Source organism: Oncorhynchus keta, chromosome 20 (genome assembly GCF_023373465.1).
Source record: "Oncorhynchus keta strain PuntledgeMale-10-30-2019 chromosome 20, Oket_V2, whole genome shotgun sequence".
NCBI classification, from domain to species: domain Eukaryota; kingdom Metazoa; phylum Chordata; class Actinopteri; order Salmoniformes; family Salmonidae; genus Oncorhynchus; species Oncorhynchus keta.
Genome location: NC_068440.1, coordinates 3,780,987 through 3,794,224, shown reverse-complemented (window position 1 = coordinate 3,794,224; position 13,238 = coordinate 3,780,987). Strand labels below are relative to the sequence as shown.

General features: G+C 43.4%; 1 protein-coding gene and 1 pseudogene across 4 annotated transcripts in view; one reads left to right on the top strand and one right to left on the bottom strand.

Annotated features, from left to right (window-relative positions):
- fbxl6 (F-box and leucine-rich repeat protein 6) overlaps positions 1-2,693 on the top strand; it is a 34,143-nt gene extending 31,450 nt beyond the window's left edge. For all 4 annotated transcript variants that reach the window (XM_035795023.2, XM_035795022.2, XM_052471904.1 and 1 more), the window contains 2 exons: positions 1,344-1,587; positions 2,022-2,693. In XM_035795023.2, the coding sequence (XP_035650916.1) occupies positions 1,344-1,587; positions 2,022-2,151 (374 nt within the window). In that variant the 3' untranslated portion in view covers positions 2,152-2,693. The remainder of the gene's footprint in view (positions 1-1,343; positions 1,588-2,021) is intronic.
- Positions 2,694-3,421: 728 nt separating this feature from the next.
- On the bottom strand, positions 3,422-6,405 carry LOC118398928 (plectin-like; annotated as a pseudogene).
- Positions 6,406-13,238: the final 6,833 nt, after the last annotated feature.

The window sequence follows — 13,238 nt, the reverse complement described above, 5'->3', positions numbered from 1 at the left end:
CCATACACTCAATCAACAGACTTCAACCTCTCCACAATGGCCAAGACCAGAGAGCTGTGTAAGGACATCATGGATACAATTGTAGACCTGCACAAGGCTGGGATGGACAACAGGCAAGCAGCTTGGTGAGAAGGCAACAACTGTTGGCACAATTATTAGAAAATGGAAGAAGTTCAATCACCCTCTGTCTGGGGCTCCATGCAAGATCTCACCTCGTGGGGCATCAATGATCATGAGGAAGGTGAGGGATCAGCCCAGAACTACACGGCAGGACCTGGTCAATGACCTGAAGAGAGCTGGGACCACAGTCTCAAAGAAAACCATTAGTAACACACTACGCCGTCATGGATTAAAATCCTGCAGCGCACGCTAGGTCCCCCTGCTCAAGCCAGCGCATGTCCAGGCTCGTCTGAAGTTTGCCAATGACAATCTGGATGATCCAGAGGAGGAATGGGAGAAGGTCATGTGGTCTGATAAGACAAAAATATAGCTTTTTGGTCTAAACTCCACTTGCCGTGTTTGGAGGAAGAAGGATGAGTACAACCCCAAGAACACCATCCCAACCGTGAAGCATGGAGGTGGAAACATCATTCTTTGGGGATGCTTTTATGCAAAGGGAACAGGACGACTGCACCGTATTGAGGGGAGGATGGATGGGGCCATGTATTGCGAGATCTTGGCCAACAACCTCCTTCCCTCAGTAAGAGCATTGAAGATGGGTCGTGGCTAGGTCTTCCAGCATGACAATGACCCGAAACACACAGCCAGGGCAACTAAGGAGTGGCTCTGTAAGAAGCATCTCAAGGTCCTGGAGTGGCCTAGCCAGTCTCCAGACCTGAACCCAATAGAAAATCTTTGGAGGGAGCTGAAAGTCTGTATTGTCCAGCGACAGCCCTGAAACCTGAAGGATCTGGAGAAGGTCTGTATGGAGGAGTGGGCCAAAGTCCCTGCTGCAGTATGTGCAAACCTGGTCAAGAACTACAGGAAATGTATGATCTCTGTAATTGCAAACAAAAGGTTTCTGAACCAAATATGAAGTTCTCCTTTTCTGATGTATCAAATACTTAAACATCATACGTGATTTTCTGGATTTTTGTTTTAGATTCCATCTCTCACAGTTGAAGTGTACCTATGATTAAAAAATAACAGACCTCCTCTACATGCTTTGTATGTTGGAAAATTGGCAGTGTATCAAATACCTGTTCTCCCCACTGTATCAATAATTACATTGGTTCATGTCAATTTTGTAAACTCATATGCTTCAAATATCAATGATTACATAGGTTCATGATAACATTGATTATGATTTATGCTACGATATTCTCTGCTGTGTTTTTTCTTAGAGCTTGAGTGTCTGTACTGGGGACTGTACTTCAGCAGCAATGTCACAGTATCGTTGTCCAAGAAGGGAATTCACCTGCTGACCCAGAAATGGAGTGGTACCTTGCAGGAGCTAGACCTTGCCAACCAGCTCTTCTCTGAAGAAGACATGGAGATTGCCATGGGCCATCTAGCTCAGAGAACTGGCGAAAACCCCCTACGTTCGCTCAATCTTAGCGGGACCAAGGTCACAACACCTGCCCTCCGGTAGGCAACACATTGGTCTTCTTTTCAACATAAAATTCACCATGAAATGCAATAGTCAATACATTACGCTTTATCTATTGTTTGCAGAATACCTTTTTTTAGAATTGTTATCAGAACAGATGCATGAATTTGTGATATAAAGTATTTGAATTTCTCTACCTAGTTAAAACAGGTCACAAGTAGGGGCAGCATATCAGTGGTGTACTGGAGGTTAAGCGCACGTCAACGCTGTGCACCTTTTTTTATTTTGCGTGAGTGTTCACCCACCTTTTGTGGACAAATATATTGAAACTAAGTATAGGGAGTGTTACTTTACTCACCGTGAACCATGATCAGTGTTTACCCACTTTTTTTTTACCACTACATCACTGCAGTATATGATTGACCTAGATTGGCTTGAACTGGAGATCACATTTATTTTCTTTGTTTTGCAGGTTAGTTATAGGCCAGTCTACAGCACTCAATTACTTAAACTTGTCTTCCTGCCGTTACCTTCCAAGAGGTCTGAAGAAACTGTATCGTGGCCAAGAAGAAATCCACCAGCTGCTGGACAAATTAGAGTAATCTATTGGTCCAGTTATTTGTTCTAAGAATGCCTGCAAAAGGACATGGTCTTCAAACCAATCATAAAAGTGAATATGAATCCCCCCCCCCCAATAGCTTAGCTTTAAAACATGTGTAACAGTATAACTTTAGACCATCCCCTCGCCCATACCCGGGCTCGAACCAGGGACCCTCTGCACACATCACCAACAGTCACCCACGAAGCATCGTTACCCATCGCTCCACAAAAGCCGCGGCCCTTGCAGAGCAAGGGGAACTACTACTTCAAGGTCTCAGAGCAAGTGACGTCACTGATTGAAACGCTATTTAGCGCGCACCGCTAGCTAAGCTAGCCGTTTCACATCCGTTACACATGGATACTATTGAATCATTTTTAAAAATGTTTTTACCATGACCACTCAATCCACAATTTGTCATTTTTGTCATATTTTTTATCTGTATGTTGGTTTTATTCTTGACTCTCTCAACATGACTGGAATGCTCTCAGCTGATGTGTAAATATGTTGAATAAAATGTGGTTTCAATTACCTTGCTAAATATGTCTCAAATTCCCTGTTATTATTAATAAAATGAACGTTGTGTACTTATTTGTCAACTTTAGGGCTGAATATAAACTTGGACTAATCTGTAACAAAAACCCAGTGTATATAATTGTGACTGTATTACAGGGGTTTCTCCTATTTCTAGTAGTGCCAAGTTATCCACAAGAGGGAGGGATAGTCTGTTCAAATGAGTATACCAGTATATACTGTATCTTGCTGCTTAAGTGGATGACTTGTCTTTGCTAATGGCTTTGTTTCATTTCAAGTGAAAAGACATCAGTCTGACAGGCAAGGACAAAATGGGCTGGAATCTGGCCCAATTGTATATTTTATGCACACCCCACTTATTTTTACTCCGTCATTATTCCCGTTTAAGGGTACAGAGCTAAGCAAAACAATCTTGTGTGTGTGGTATATTGATATCAATAAGCATAACAGTTTTTAACCTTTTTGCTAACATTAGTGTCAGTATTTATTGCATGTACACAGTATCCCAGATACATTATTTTACAATTATGAAATTCAGTTCAACTTTTTTTATAATATTAATTTCAGATTAATTTGGTCCTAACACCGAAATGAATTATATTTAGTAAAATATAATGTAGTAGATTCAAAATGATATGAAAATAGTTTTGAATTATATCCACAGTTTTAATTACAACTAGGTTTTCTGCACAAATTATAAGAAGATCGTTTTTTTCAGGGACAGTAAGCTAAGACCAGTATCTGGGTCTCTCACACACCTCTCCACAAGCAGCAGGTAGGTGTCAGGGTCATCGAGGATCTGGTTAATTTCCTAATCAAAGTATCCTCTCTGGTATTAGGGTGACTATCTCACCCATTGTCAATGATCTTCTATTGCTGATCTCTTTAGTTTTGAAATATTTTCAGAGAGTAACACACTTGTTTGCCTTCTAATTGACCTGCATTGATGACTACAGTTTTGTCTTTGCCTTCTCTGTTAATCTGTGAAACTCACCTCCACCTTCTCCATCTAGTGGGAGAAGTAACAGTCCTGTCTGAGAATCCTTTTCACTCTGAAGGTATGTTTGTGTGTTCCTTGGTATTGGGGTCAAATAATCATTTCCTGCCATCGTTTGGATTGGACATTATTCCATTTTTTTCTTAAAGGTAGCCTTTTTTCTTGGCAACATGAACAGGTATCCTGTGGCTGTTGACTGGCTCAATAATTCCCCCTTTTACAATTTGTGCTTCTAGCAGATGCATCCCGTGGCCTTCCTCGATCAGATATATATATATTTATTTTTTTATAGCTTCAAATAAAGATATTGTGGTGTATGTGAATGGATCTACATATCCAGTGACTGTTTGTTCAGCTGAAAGTAGTTTGTCATGTATTTCTAGTCCAATTAGCCGTTCTCTTGCGGCCTCGTCAACAGTTATTTGTTCTTGATTGGATCGATAAAAAACCCTGTTGCAGCCTGAGCCTCAAGTAGTACCAGTACAATACCAGGTGTTAGCAAATCTTGTGTCTTTGCCTCATAAAAGCTCATTACTTTTTTGGATGGAAGAATCCAGATGCCAGCAACACTTCCTGTACCCCTTATGTATTGCTTCACAGATTCCAGTTGGTCCACTTGTTCAGTAGTTACTTTTCCTTCCTCCAAACTCTTGAAGGTACTGGCTTCAATTATGCTTGATTCCAAGAGTTGTTTTGCAGAGACCGGCTTTCTTAGACCTGTTGTTTTCAGAGTTTGATTCTTCTCCAGTTTTGTAATAGTGAAATTTACCAAAGTGATGATTACTTGTATGGTTGTCTTTGTTCTGTATTTATCAAGGAACTGGAGTCTCTGATCATCAGTATCCAGAGTGAATCAAATCCCAAAGAGAGACTATCATTCCTGAATAACACCCCACCAAAATGCTAACCGTTGTCTTTTCAAACTGTTTTATCTCAGCGTCTGAGTACATTTTCTCCGGTTCCTCCTGTGTTTTAGTTTTGTCCATCAGTGGCAGAAGAAACAGATCCTTTATACACTGCTCCATCATTCCCATGTAGGTCAGGTTTGCTGGTGTCCTTGGGTCAAAGAATCCCTTGGTGTCATCACTAAGATGATGACTGTCAGGTTTTGATTAAGCTCTGCATCAAAGTATCCCTCTCTGTATGCAACTTCAAGGGGAAAATGAAGACACTTCAATGGGTCGATGATGCCAACCAACTAGGGGTCTTTGTAGCCAGTTACTTACTGCCTTCTCTGCTGATAAGAGCTTTTTGTACAGTTCTGGGCCAATTACCTTCTATTTCAGAGCTTAGTCCACAGTCAGTTTCTGGTTCTGAAGAGGGTCAATGATAAAGTCTGTGGCAGCTTGTTCTTCCAGAAGAGAGAGGTAAATACCAGGAGTCAGGCTGCCCTTTTTCTTGGCCTCGTAGATGCTCAGTTTTTGGTTGGAGTATCACACCGGCCACACAGCTGTTTCCTCTCTGATAGGTTCTAACAGTGTTTTTCGTCATTATATCCTTGTTGGTCAGTTTCCCTTCAATCAGACGTTTGTATGTCTTTTCTGACCAACTTGTCATTTTATCTCCTTGCTTTCAATGATTTCCAGGATAATTACAATGATTTCCTCGACTTCTCATCCTTGACTTGTACAGTTTTAATAACTCCTGCATTTTGTCCTCACACAGATATTCAGAGTTGATGAGATCCCAGTGTTGCATGGTTGCAGCTGAACCTGCCATGCATAAGTGACATTTGTAGCTTGGAATGTCTCCTTTATGTGATCTTGTAGGTTGACTCTTGTTGCTTTTTAGGAGAAGATGACAAATCCCTGTGCTGGGATCAGATCCATTTCCTCATCGAAATAGCCCCTCTTGAAGGCTACATGGACAAGAATACGATGGCTGTTAACAGGGTCAATGATTCCTCCAGTGGCAATCTGTGCCTCCAGCAGACATATTCCATGGTCTTGTATGTCTTGAAACAGAGAGATGGTTTCGCCAGTTATGGATCTTTGTAACCAGTCACTGCTTCCTCTGCTGAACACCGCGTTCCATGACGGTCAGGCCCCACTATGTTTACCTTCACTGCCTCATCCACTGAAAACGTTCTATTCCAGTAGAAACAGTGCAGTTCCTGGCATCAGTTTTCCCTTTCATCTGGCCTGCTCGATTGTTATGATCTGAGAATCAGGAAGCAAAACACCTGCAACGCTATCTTACCCTTGTAAGTATATTTTAACAGGTTTATCCTCTGTGACCTCCTTCACTGTCTTCTTCCCACTGTCCTCCTGCAGGACATCCTCGCTAATGATATCTGCCTCCACCAGGACAGTCTCCCGGATACCTTCAAAAACGACATTGGTTGTTTTCACTGATTGCTCTATAACCTCCAGAATTATGATGATCGTCTTCATTGTAAGGCGTCCCTGCGTGTATTGCCGATGTATGTCTTTCCTCTGATGTATTCGTCGAACTATTCTGACATCAGCCATTCTCAAAGGGATACAGTCTTTCCCATGTATTTCCCTAAAGTCTCCCTCACCCTCACTTCTTTGAAGTTAATTTCATCGACTATCAAACTAAACTTATGATTCCGCCCACCTGACTGTTCTTGAAGAGGAAGCAGAGTCCAGTGGCTGGGTCGATGACGCATCGTCCAATCAGTTCAAGGTACGTCAGAGTTTCCTTTGTGTTTGGATCAAAGAATCCTTTGGAGACGTCTCCTGAGTCTTCAAGTATTGCATTCATGTCCTTATCAAATCAACCTTGCTTGTAGGCCACAACTACAGGAAATCACGTCACCCCGCTCCTCCGCTCTCTCCACTGGCTTCCAGTTGAAGCTTGCATCCGCTACAAGACCATGGTGCTTGCCTACGGAGCTGTGAGGGGAACGGCACCTCAGTACCTCCAGGCTCTGATCAGGCCCTACACCCAAACAAGGGCATTGCGTTCATCCACCTCTGGCCTGCTCGCCTCCCTACCACTGAGGAAGTACAGTTCCCGCTCAGCCCAGTCAAAACTGTTCGCTGCTCTGGCCCCCCAATGGTGGAACAAACTCCCTCACGACGCCAGGACAGCGGAGTCAATCACCACCTTCCGGAGACACCTGAAACCCCACCTCTTTAAGGAATACCTAGGATAGGATAAAGTAAAAGATTTAGATGCACTATTGTAAAGTGGCTGTTCCACTGGATGTCATAAGGTGAATGCACCCATTTGTAAGTCGCTCTGGATAAGAGCGTCTTCTAAATGACTTAAATGTAATGTAAATGTAATGTAAATCTGATTGTTGATGGGATCAATTAGTCATCCTGTGGCGATTTGAGCTGCCAGTAAGCGAATTCTTCGCTCTTTCACGATTAGGGCCTTTGACAGTGACTGAAACAGGGATATTGTTTCACTTGTGTAGGGGTCTTTGTATCCTGTGACTGCTCGCTCAGCCAAGAGCAACTTGGCATGGTAGTCAGGGCCCACAGGTTTGTTTTTGATAGCCTCGTCCACACTGAATTTCTTGTTTTGAACAGGGTCAATCATGAATCCAGTGGCCTGTGCCTGGAAGAACCAGTGCTGTTCCATGCATTAGAATGCCCTGCTTCATGGCATGATAGATGCTCATTCTCTGATTGGATGAGAGCATAGCTACACCAGAGATGCTCTCTTTACCTCCCAGGTACTCTTTCACAGTCTCCACGAGCATCACAGTCTGAGTGGTTGTTTTTTCCTTCAAGTCGTCATAGGTCTCTTTGTCAATGATGTTTGCCGCCAGGAGCTCAGTGGAGGACACCCCCCCTTGCAGGGCTTTGAAGGTGATGCATACTGGGAGTAGCAGGCCAGTGTCAGGATCCACCGTGCATTTCTCTATCAGATGTGGGTAGCTGAGATTTTCTTGTGAGTTTAGATCATAGAACACTTTGACCTCCTCAATCTGGTCAGAGAGTAAGCCTTTTTCATAGTGGCCTTTCTCAATTGCTGAGTCCACTAAAACATATTTATTTCCAACAGGGTCAAATAGGCCTTTTGTGGATACCTGTACCTCAAGCAACCGGGATCCATAATATTTTGGAATCACATACCTTTTTATGGCTTGGAATACAGATCTTTTTTCAGTGTAGGAATCTGTGTAACCATCAACAGCTCTCTCTGCAGCAAGGAGTTTTTCTCTCATCTCAGGTCCAACAATTCCTTCCTTGACATCTTCTACTGGAACTTTCCAGTTGTTGATTGGGTCTATGATCCCCTCAGTGGCAGCCTGGGCCTCCAACAGGGCCAATGCTCTGCCAGGCTTCAGTAGACGTTTCCTCAAGGTTTGATATATTGCTATATTATGCTTTGTCTTCTCCAGGAAGACTCCAGCTACTGCACCGGTGCCTTGTGCATGGCCATTTTCCTTCCCTTCCATATCTTTTGTGATCAACTCCATCTTGACTTTCAAATCTGTGTAAAGACAGAGAATATTTTGTTAAACCTCTGGAAACTAAGGGTGTATTGCAATGAGTACTGGACAGCATACTATCTCAAGGCAATCTCTCAAACATTTCAATGCGAGTTAAATCACCCGCACTGATCTCAATTGCAACAACCATCATTAGCCACAGAATTGCTGCTTTTGTCAGTGTCAACTTTTAGTCCTGGTTGCTGTCAACATCATTGAAGACATTTTCACTTTGGTGAGTATAGAGCCCCACAGTAGAAGCATCATAATACCTATAAAACCTAGCAGTTAAACACAGAAATGGTTTCAATAATTTGTTCTACTACAGAACCACTTTCATGTAGGCTTTCGCTGGCATGACATTTTGATAACTGAAAAAGTAACTTAGTCAGAGATATTTCCTATCAATGTATTCGGCTCTATTTACTCTCAGAATCGAAAATTCTAATTATTAGCATCAAAGTAGACTTGCAAGATTATAAATCCCTGCAAGCTCCTGTACGCATTCTCGAGGTGTAACTTTGCATTGGGACTTTTGATCAAATCAAATGTATTTATAAAGCCCTTCTTACATCAGCTGATATCTCAAAATGCTGTACAGAAATCCAGGCTAAAACCCCAAACAGCAAGCAATGCAGGTGTAGAAGCATGGTGGCTAGGAAAAGCTCCCTAGAAAGGCTGGAGCCTAGGAAGAAACCTAGAGAGGAACCAGGCTATGAGGGGTGGCCAGTCCTCTTCTGGCCAAGATAGCCAAGATGTTCAAATGTTCATAGATGACCAGCAGGGTCAAATAATAATCACAGTGGTTGTCGAGGGTGCAACAGGTACATAGCCGGTCACTCTGCCGCTCCTGCTGTCTCTAGAGAGTTGAAAACAGCAGGTCTGGGACAGGTAGCACGTCCGGTGAACAGGTCAGGGTTCCATAGCCGCAGGCAGAACAGTTGAGACTGGAGCAGCAGCACGGGCCAGGTGGACTGGGGACAGCAAGGAGTCCTCAGGCCAGGTCGTCCTGAGGCATGGTCCTAGGGCTCAGGTCCTCCGAGAGAGAGAGAGAGAGAAAAAAAGAGAGAGAGAGAGCATACTTAAATTCACACAGGACACCGGATAAGACAGGAGAAATACTCCAGATAACAGTCCCCCCGATACAAACTACTGCAGCAAAATACTGAGACAGGAGGGGTCGGGAGACACTGTGGCCCCATCCAACGATACCCCCGGACAGGGTCAAACAGGCAGGATATAACCCCACCCACTTTGCCAAAGCACAGCCCCCACACCGCTAGAGGGATAGCTTCAACCACCAACTTACCATCCTGAGACAATGCCGAGTACAGCCCAAGTGATGCATATACAGTGGCAAGGAAAAGTATGTGAACCCTTTGGAAATACCTGGATTTCTGCATAAATTGGTTACAAAATTTGATCTGAACTTCAACTAGGTCACAACAATAGACAAACACAGTCTGCTTAAACTAATAACACACAACAATTATAAGTTGTCATGTATTTATTGAACACACCGTGTAAACATTCACAGTGCAGGGTGAAAAAAGTATTTAAACCCTTGGATTTAATAACTGGTTGACCTTCCTTTGGGAGCAATAACTTCAACCAAATGTTTTCTCTATGCTCAGAAGGAATTTGGACCATTCCTCTTCACAAAACTGTTTCAGTTCAGCAATATTCTTGGGATGTTTGATGTGAACTGCTCTCTTGAGGTCATGCATTTACATTTACATTTAAGTCATTTAGCAGACGCTCTTATCCAGAGCGACTTACAAATTGGTGCATTCACCTTATGACATCCAGTGGAACAGCCACTTTACAATAGTGCATCTAAATCTTTTAAGGGGGGGGGGGGTGAGAAGGATTACTTTATCCTATCCTAGGTACTAGCTAGGACGGACTTTCCTCTGGTCAATTCGCTGACCTTTTGAAGGATGAAGGGGGTGTCACATCTCTTCTTCTAATGCCTTTGGCATTGGCCCATCCTTGTCTCAGGATGGTAAGTTGGTGGTTGAAGATATCCCTCTAGTGGTGTGGGGGCTGTGCTTTGGCAAAGTGGGTGGGGTTATATCCTTCCTGTTTGGCCCTGTTGGGGGGTGTCCTCGGATGGGGACACAGTGTCTCCTGACCCCTCCTGTCTCAGCCTCCAGTATTTATGCTGCAGTAGTTTGTGTCGGGGGGCTAGGGTCAGTTTGTTATATCTGGAGTACTTCTCCTGTCCTATTCGGTGTCCTGTGTGAATCTAAGTGTGCGTTCTCTAATTCTCTCCTTCTTTCTTTCTCTCTCTCGGAGGACCTGAGCCCTAGCTAGGACCATGCCCCAGGACTACCTGACATGATGGCTCCTTGCTGTCCCCAGTCCACCTGGCCATGCTGCTGCTCCAGTTTCAACTGTTCTGCCTTACTATTATTTGACCATGCTGGTCATTTATGAACATTTGAACATCTTGGCCATGTTCTGTTATAATCTCCACCCGGCACAGCCAGAAGAGGACTGGCCACCCCACATATGCTCTCTCTAATTCTCTCTTTCTTTCTCTCTCTCGGAGGACCTGAGCCCAAGGACCGTGCCCCAGGATGACCTGACATGATGACTCCTTGCTGTCCCCAGTCCACCTGACTGTGCTGCTGCTCCAGTTTCAACTGTTCTGCCTTGTTATTATTCGACCATGCTGGTCATTTATGAACATTTGAACATCTTGGCCATGTTCTGTTATAATCTCCACCCGGCCCAGCCAGAAGAGGACTGGCCACCCCACATAGCCTGGTTCCTCTCTAGATTTCTTCCTAGGTTTTGGCCTTTCTAGGGAGTTTTTCCTAGCCACCGTGCTTCTACACCTGCATTGCTTGCTGTTTGGGGTTTTAGGCTGGGTTTCTGTACAGCACTGAGATATTAGCTGATGTACGAAGGGCTATATAAATACATTTGATTTGATAGAGGACTGAGGATCTTCCAAATATTGAAAGTGTGTAAATAGTTACCCATGTTATTTTGTAAATGTATATATATTTTTTCCCATATTTTTTTCTCCATTAGAATACCATTTTGGTATTTTGTATATAGTTATTTGTTTCAAAATGTATACCTTCACCAATTTGGGCACTTGGGTACATTTGGACTACCTGTGTGGGACACCTGGGTGACTTCATGATATATATCATGTAGCACACTCATTTTGGAAGTTATCATTCTGAAACTTTGCACAAGTACTGAAATTGTCCCCATCATCCTATCTTAATGTTTGTTTAATCTTGTTCATTTTAAAGATGATACAAAAATAAAACAAATAAACGTATGTTGTTTTTCATTGTATTATCTAAACCAGATCTATTGTGTTATTCTCCTACATTCAATTCACATTTACACAAACGTCAGAGTGTTCTCTTTCAAATAGTACCACAAATATGCATATCCTTGGTTCTGTGCCTGAGCTACAGGCTGTTAGATTTGAGTATGTTTTCAGGCGGAAATTGAAAAAAGTAGGGGGTAGCTCTAAGAGGTTTTAATTAAATGTATTTGGCTAAGGTGTATGTAAACTTCTGACTTCAACTGTATCTATGTTGTATGTACGTATATATGTTTGAATGTTTATGTATGCGTATGTATATATATATGTGTGTGTATATGGATATATAAAAAGAAACGTCCCTTTTTCAGGACCCTGTCTTTCAAAGATAAATCATAAACATTTAATGAACATGCACCTGTGGAATGGTCGTTAAGACACTAACAGCTTACAGACGTTAGGCAATTAAGGTCACAGTTATGAAATCTTAGGACACTAAAGTGGCCTTTCTTCTGACTGGAAAAACACCAAAAGAAAGATGTCCAGGGTCCCTGCTCATCTGCGTGAACTTGCCTTAGGCATGCTGCAAGGAGGCATGAAGACTACAGATGTGGCCAGGGCAATAAATTGCAATGTCCGTACTGTGAGACGCGGGAGACAGAACGGACCGCTGATCGTACTCGCAGTGGCAGATCACGTGAAGAACACCTGCACAGGATCGGTACATCCGAACATCACACCTGCGGGACAGGTACAGGATGGCAACAACAACTGCGTCACACCTTGAACGCACAATCCCATCAGTGCTCAGACTGTCCGCAATAGGCTGAGAGAGGCTGGACTGAGGGCTTTGTAGGCTTGTTGTAAGGCAGGTCCTCACCAGACACCACCAACAACTTCGCCTATCGTTACAAACCCACTGTCGCAGGACCAGACAGGACTGGCAAAAGGTGCTCTTCACTGACGAGTCACGATTTTGTCTCACCAGGGGTGATGGTCGGATTCGCGTTTATTGTCGAAGGAATGAGTGTTACACCGAGGCCTGTACTCTGGAGCGGGATCGATTTGGAGGTGGAGGGTCCGACGTGGTCTGGGGCGGTGTGTCACAGCATTATCCGACTGAGCTTCTTGTCATTGCAGGCAATTTCAACGCTGTGCGTTACAGGGAGGACTTCCTCCTCCCTCGTGCTACCCTTCCTGCAGGCTCATCCTGACATGATCCTCCAGCATGACAATGCCACGAGCCATACTGCTCGTTCCGTGCGTGATTTCCTGCAAGACAGGAATGTCAGTGTTCTGCCATGACCAGCGAAGAGCCCGGATCTTAATCCCATTGAGCACATCTGGGACCTGTTGAATCGGAGGGTGAGGGCTAGGGCCATTCATTCCCCCCAGAAATGTCCATGGAAGAGTGGGGTAACATCTCACAGCAAGAACTGGCAAGTCCATGAGGAGGAGATGCACTGCAATACTTAATGCAGCTGGTGGCCACACCAGATACTGACTGTTATTTTTGATTTGGAACCCCCTTTATTCAGGGACACATTATTCCATTGATGTTAGTCACATGTCTGTGGAACTTGTTCAGTTTATGTCTCCGTTTTTGAATCTTGTTATGTTCATACAAATATTGACACGTTAATTTTGCTGAAAATAAATGCAGTTGACAGTGAGAGGACGTTTCTTTTTTTGCTGAGTTTATATGAATGCCCATCCATTTGTAAAACAGGCCGTTGCCTTGGATTTTTTAGTCCTGATTCCTGTGACTAATCAATTTGGCTATTTAAGCTCTGAATATCAGCTACCCAACTTTATCAAGCGTTATCCTGAGCCTATTTGCAATGCATTTACAGACCC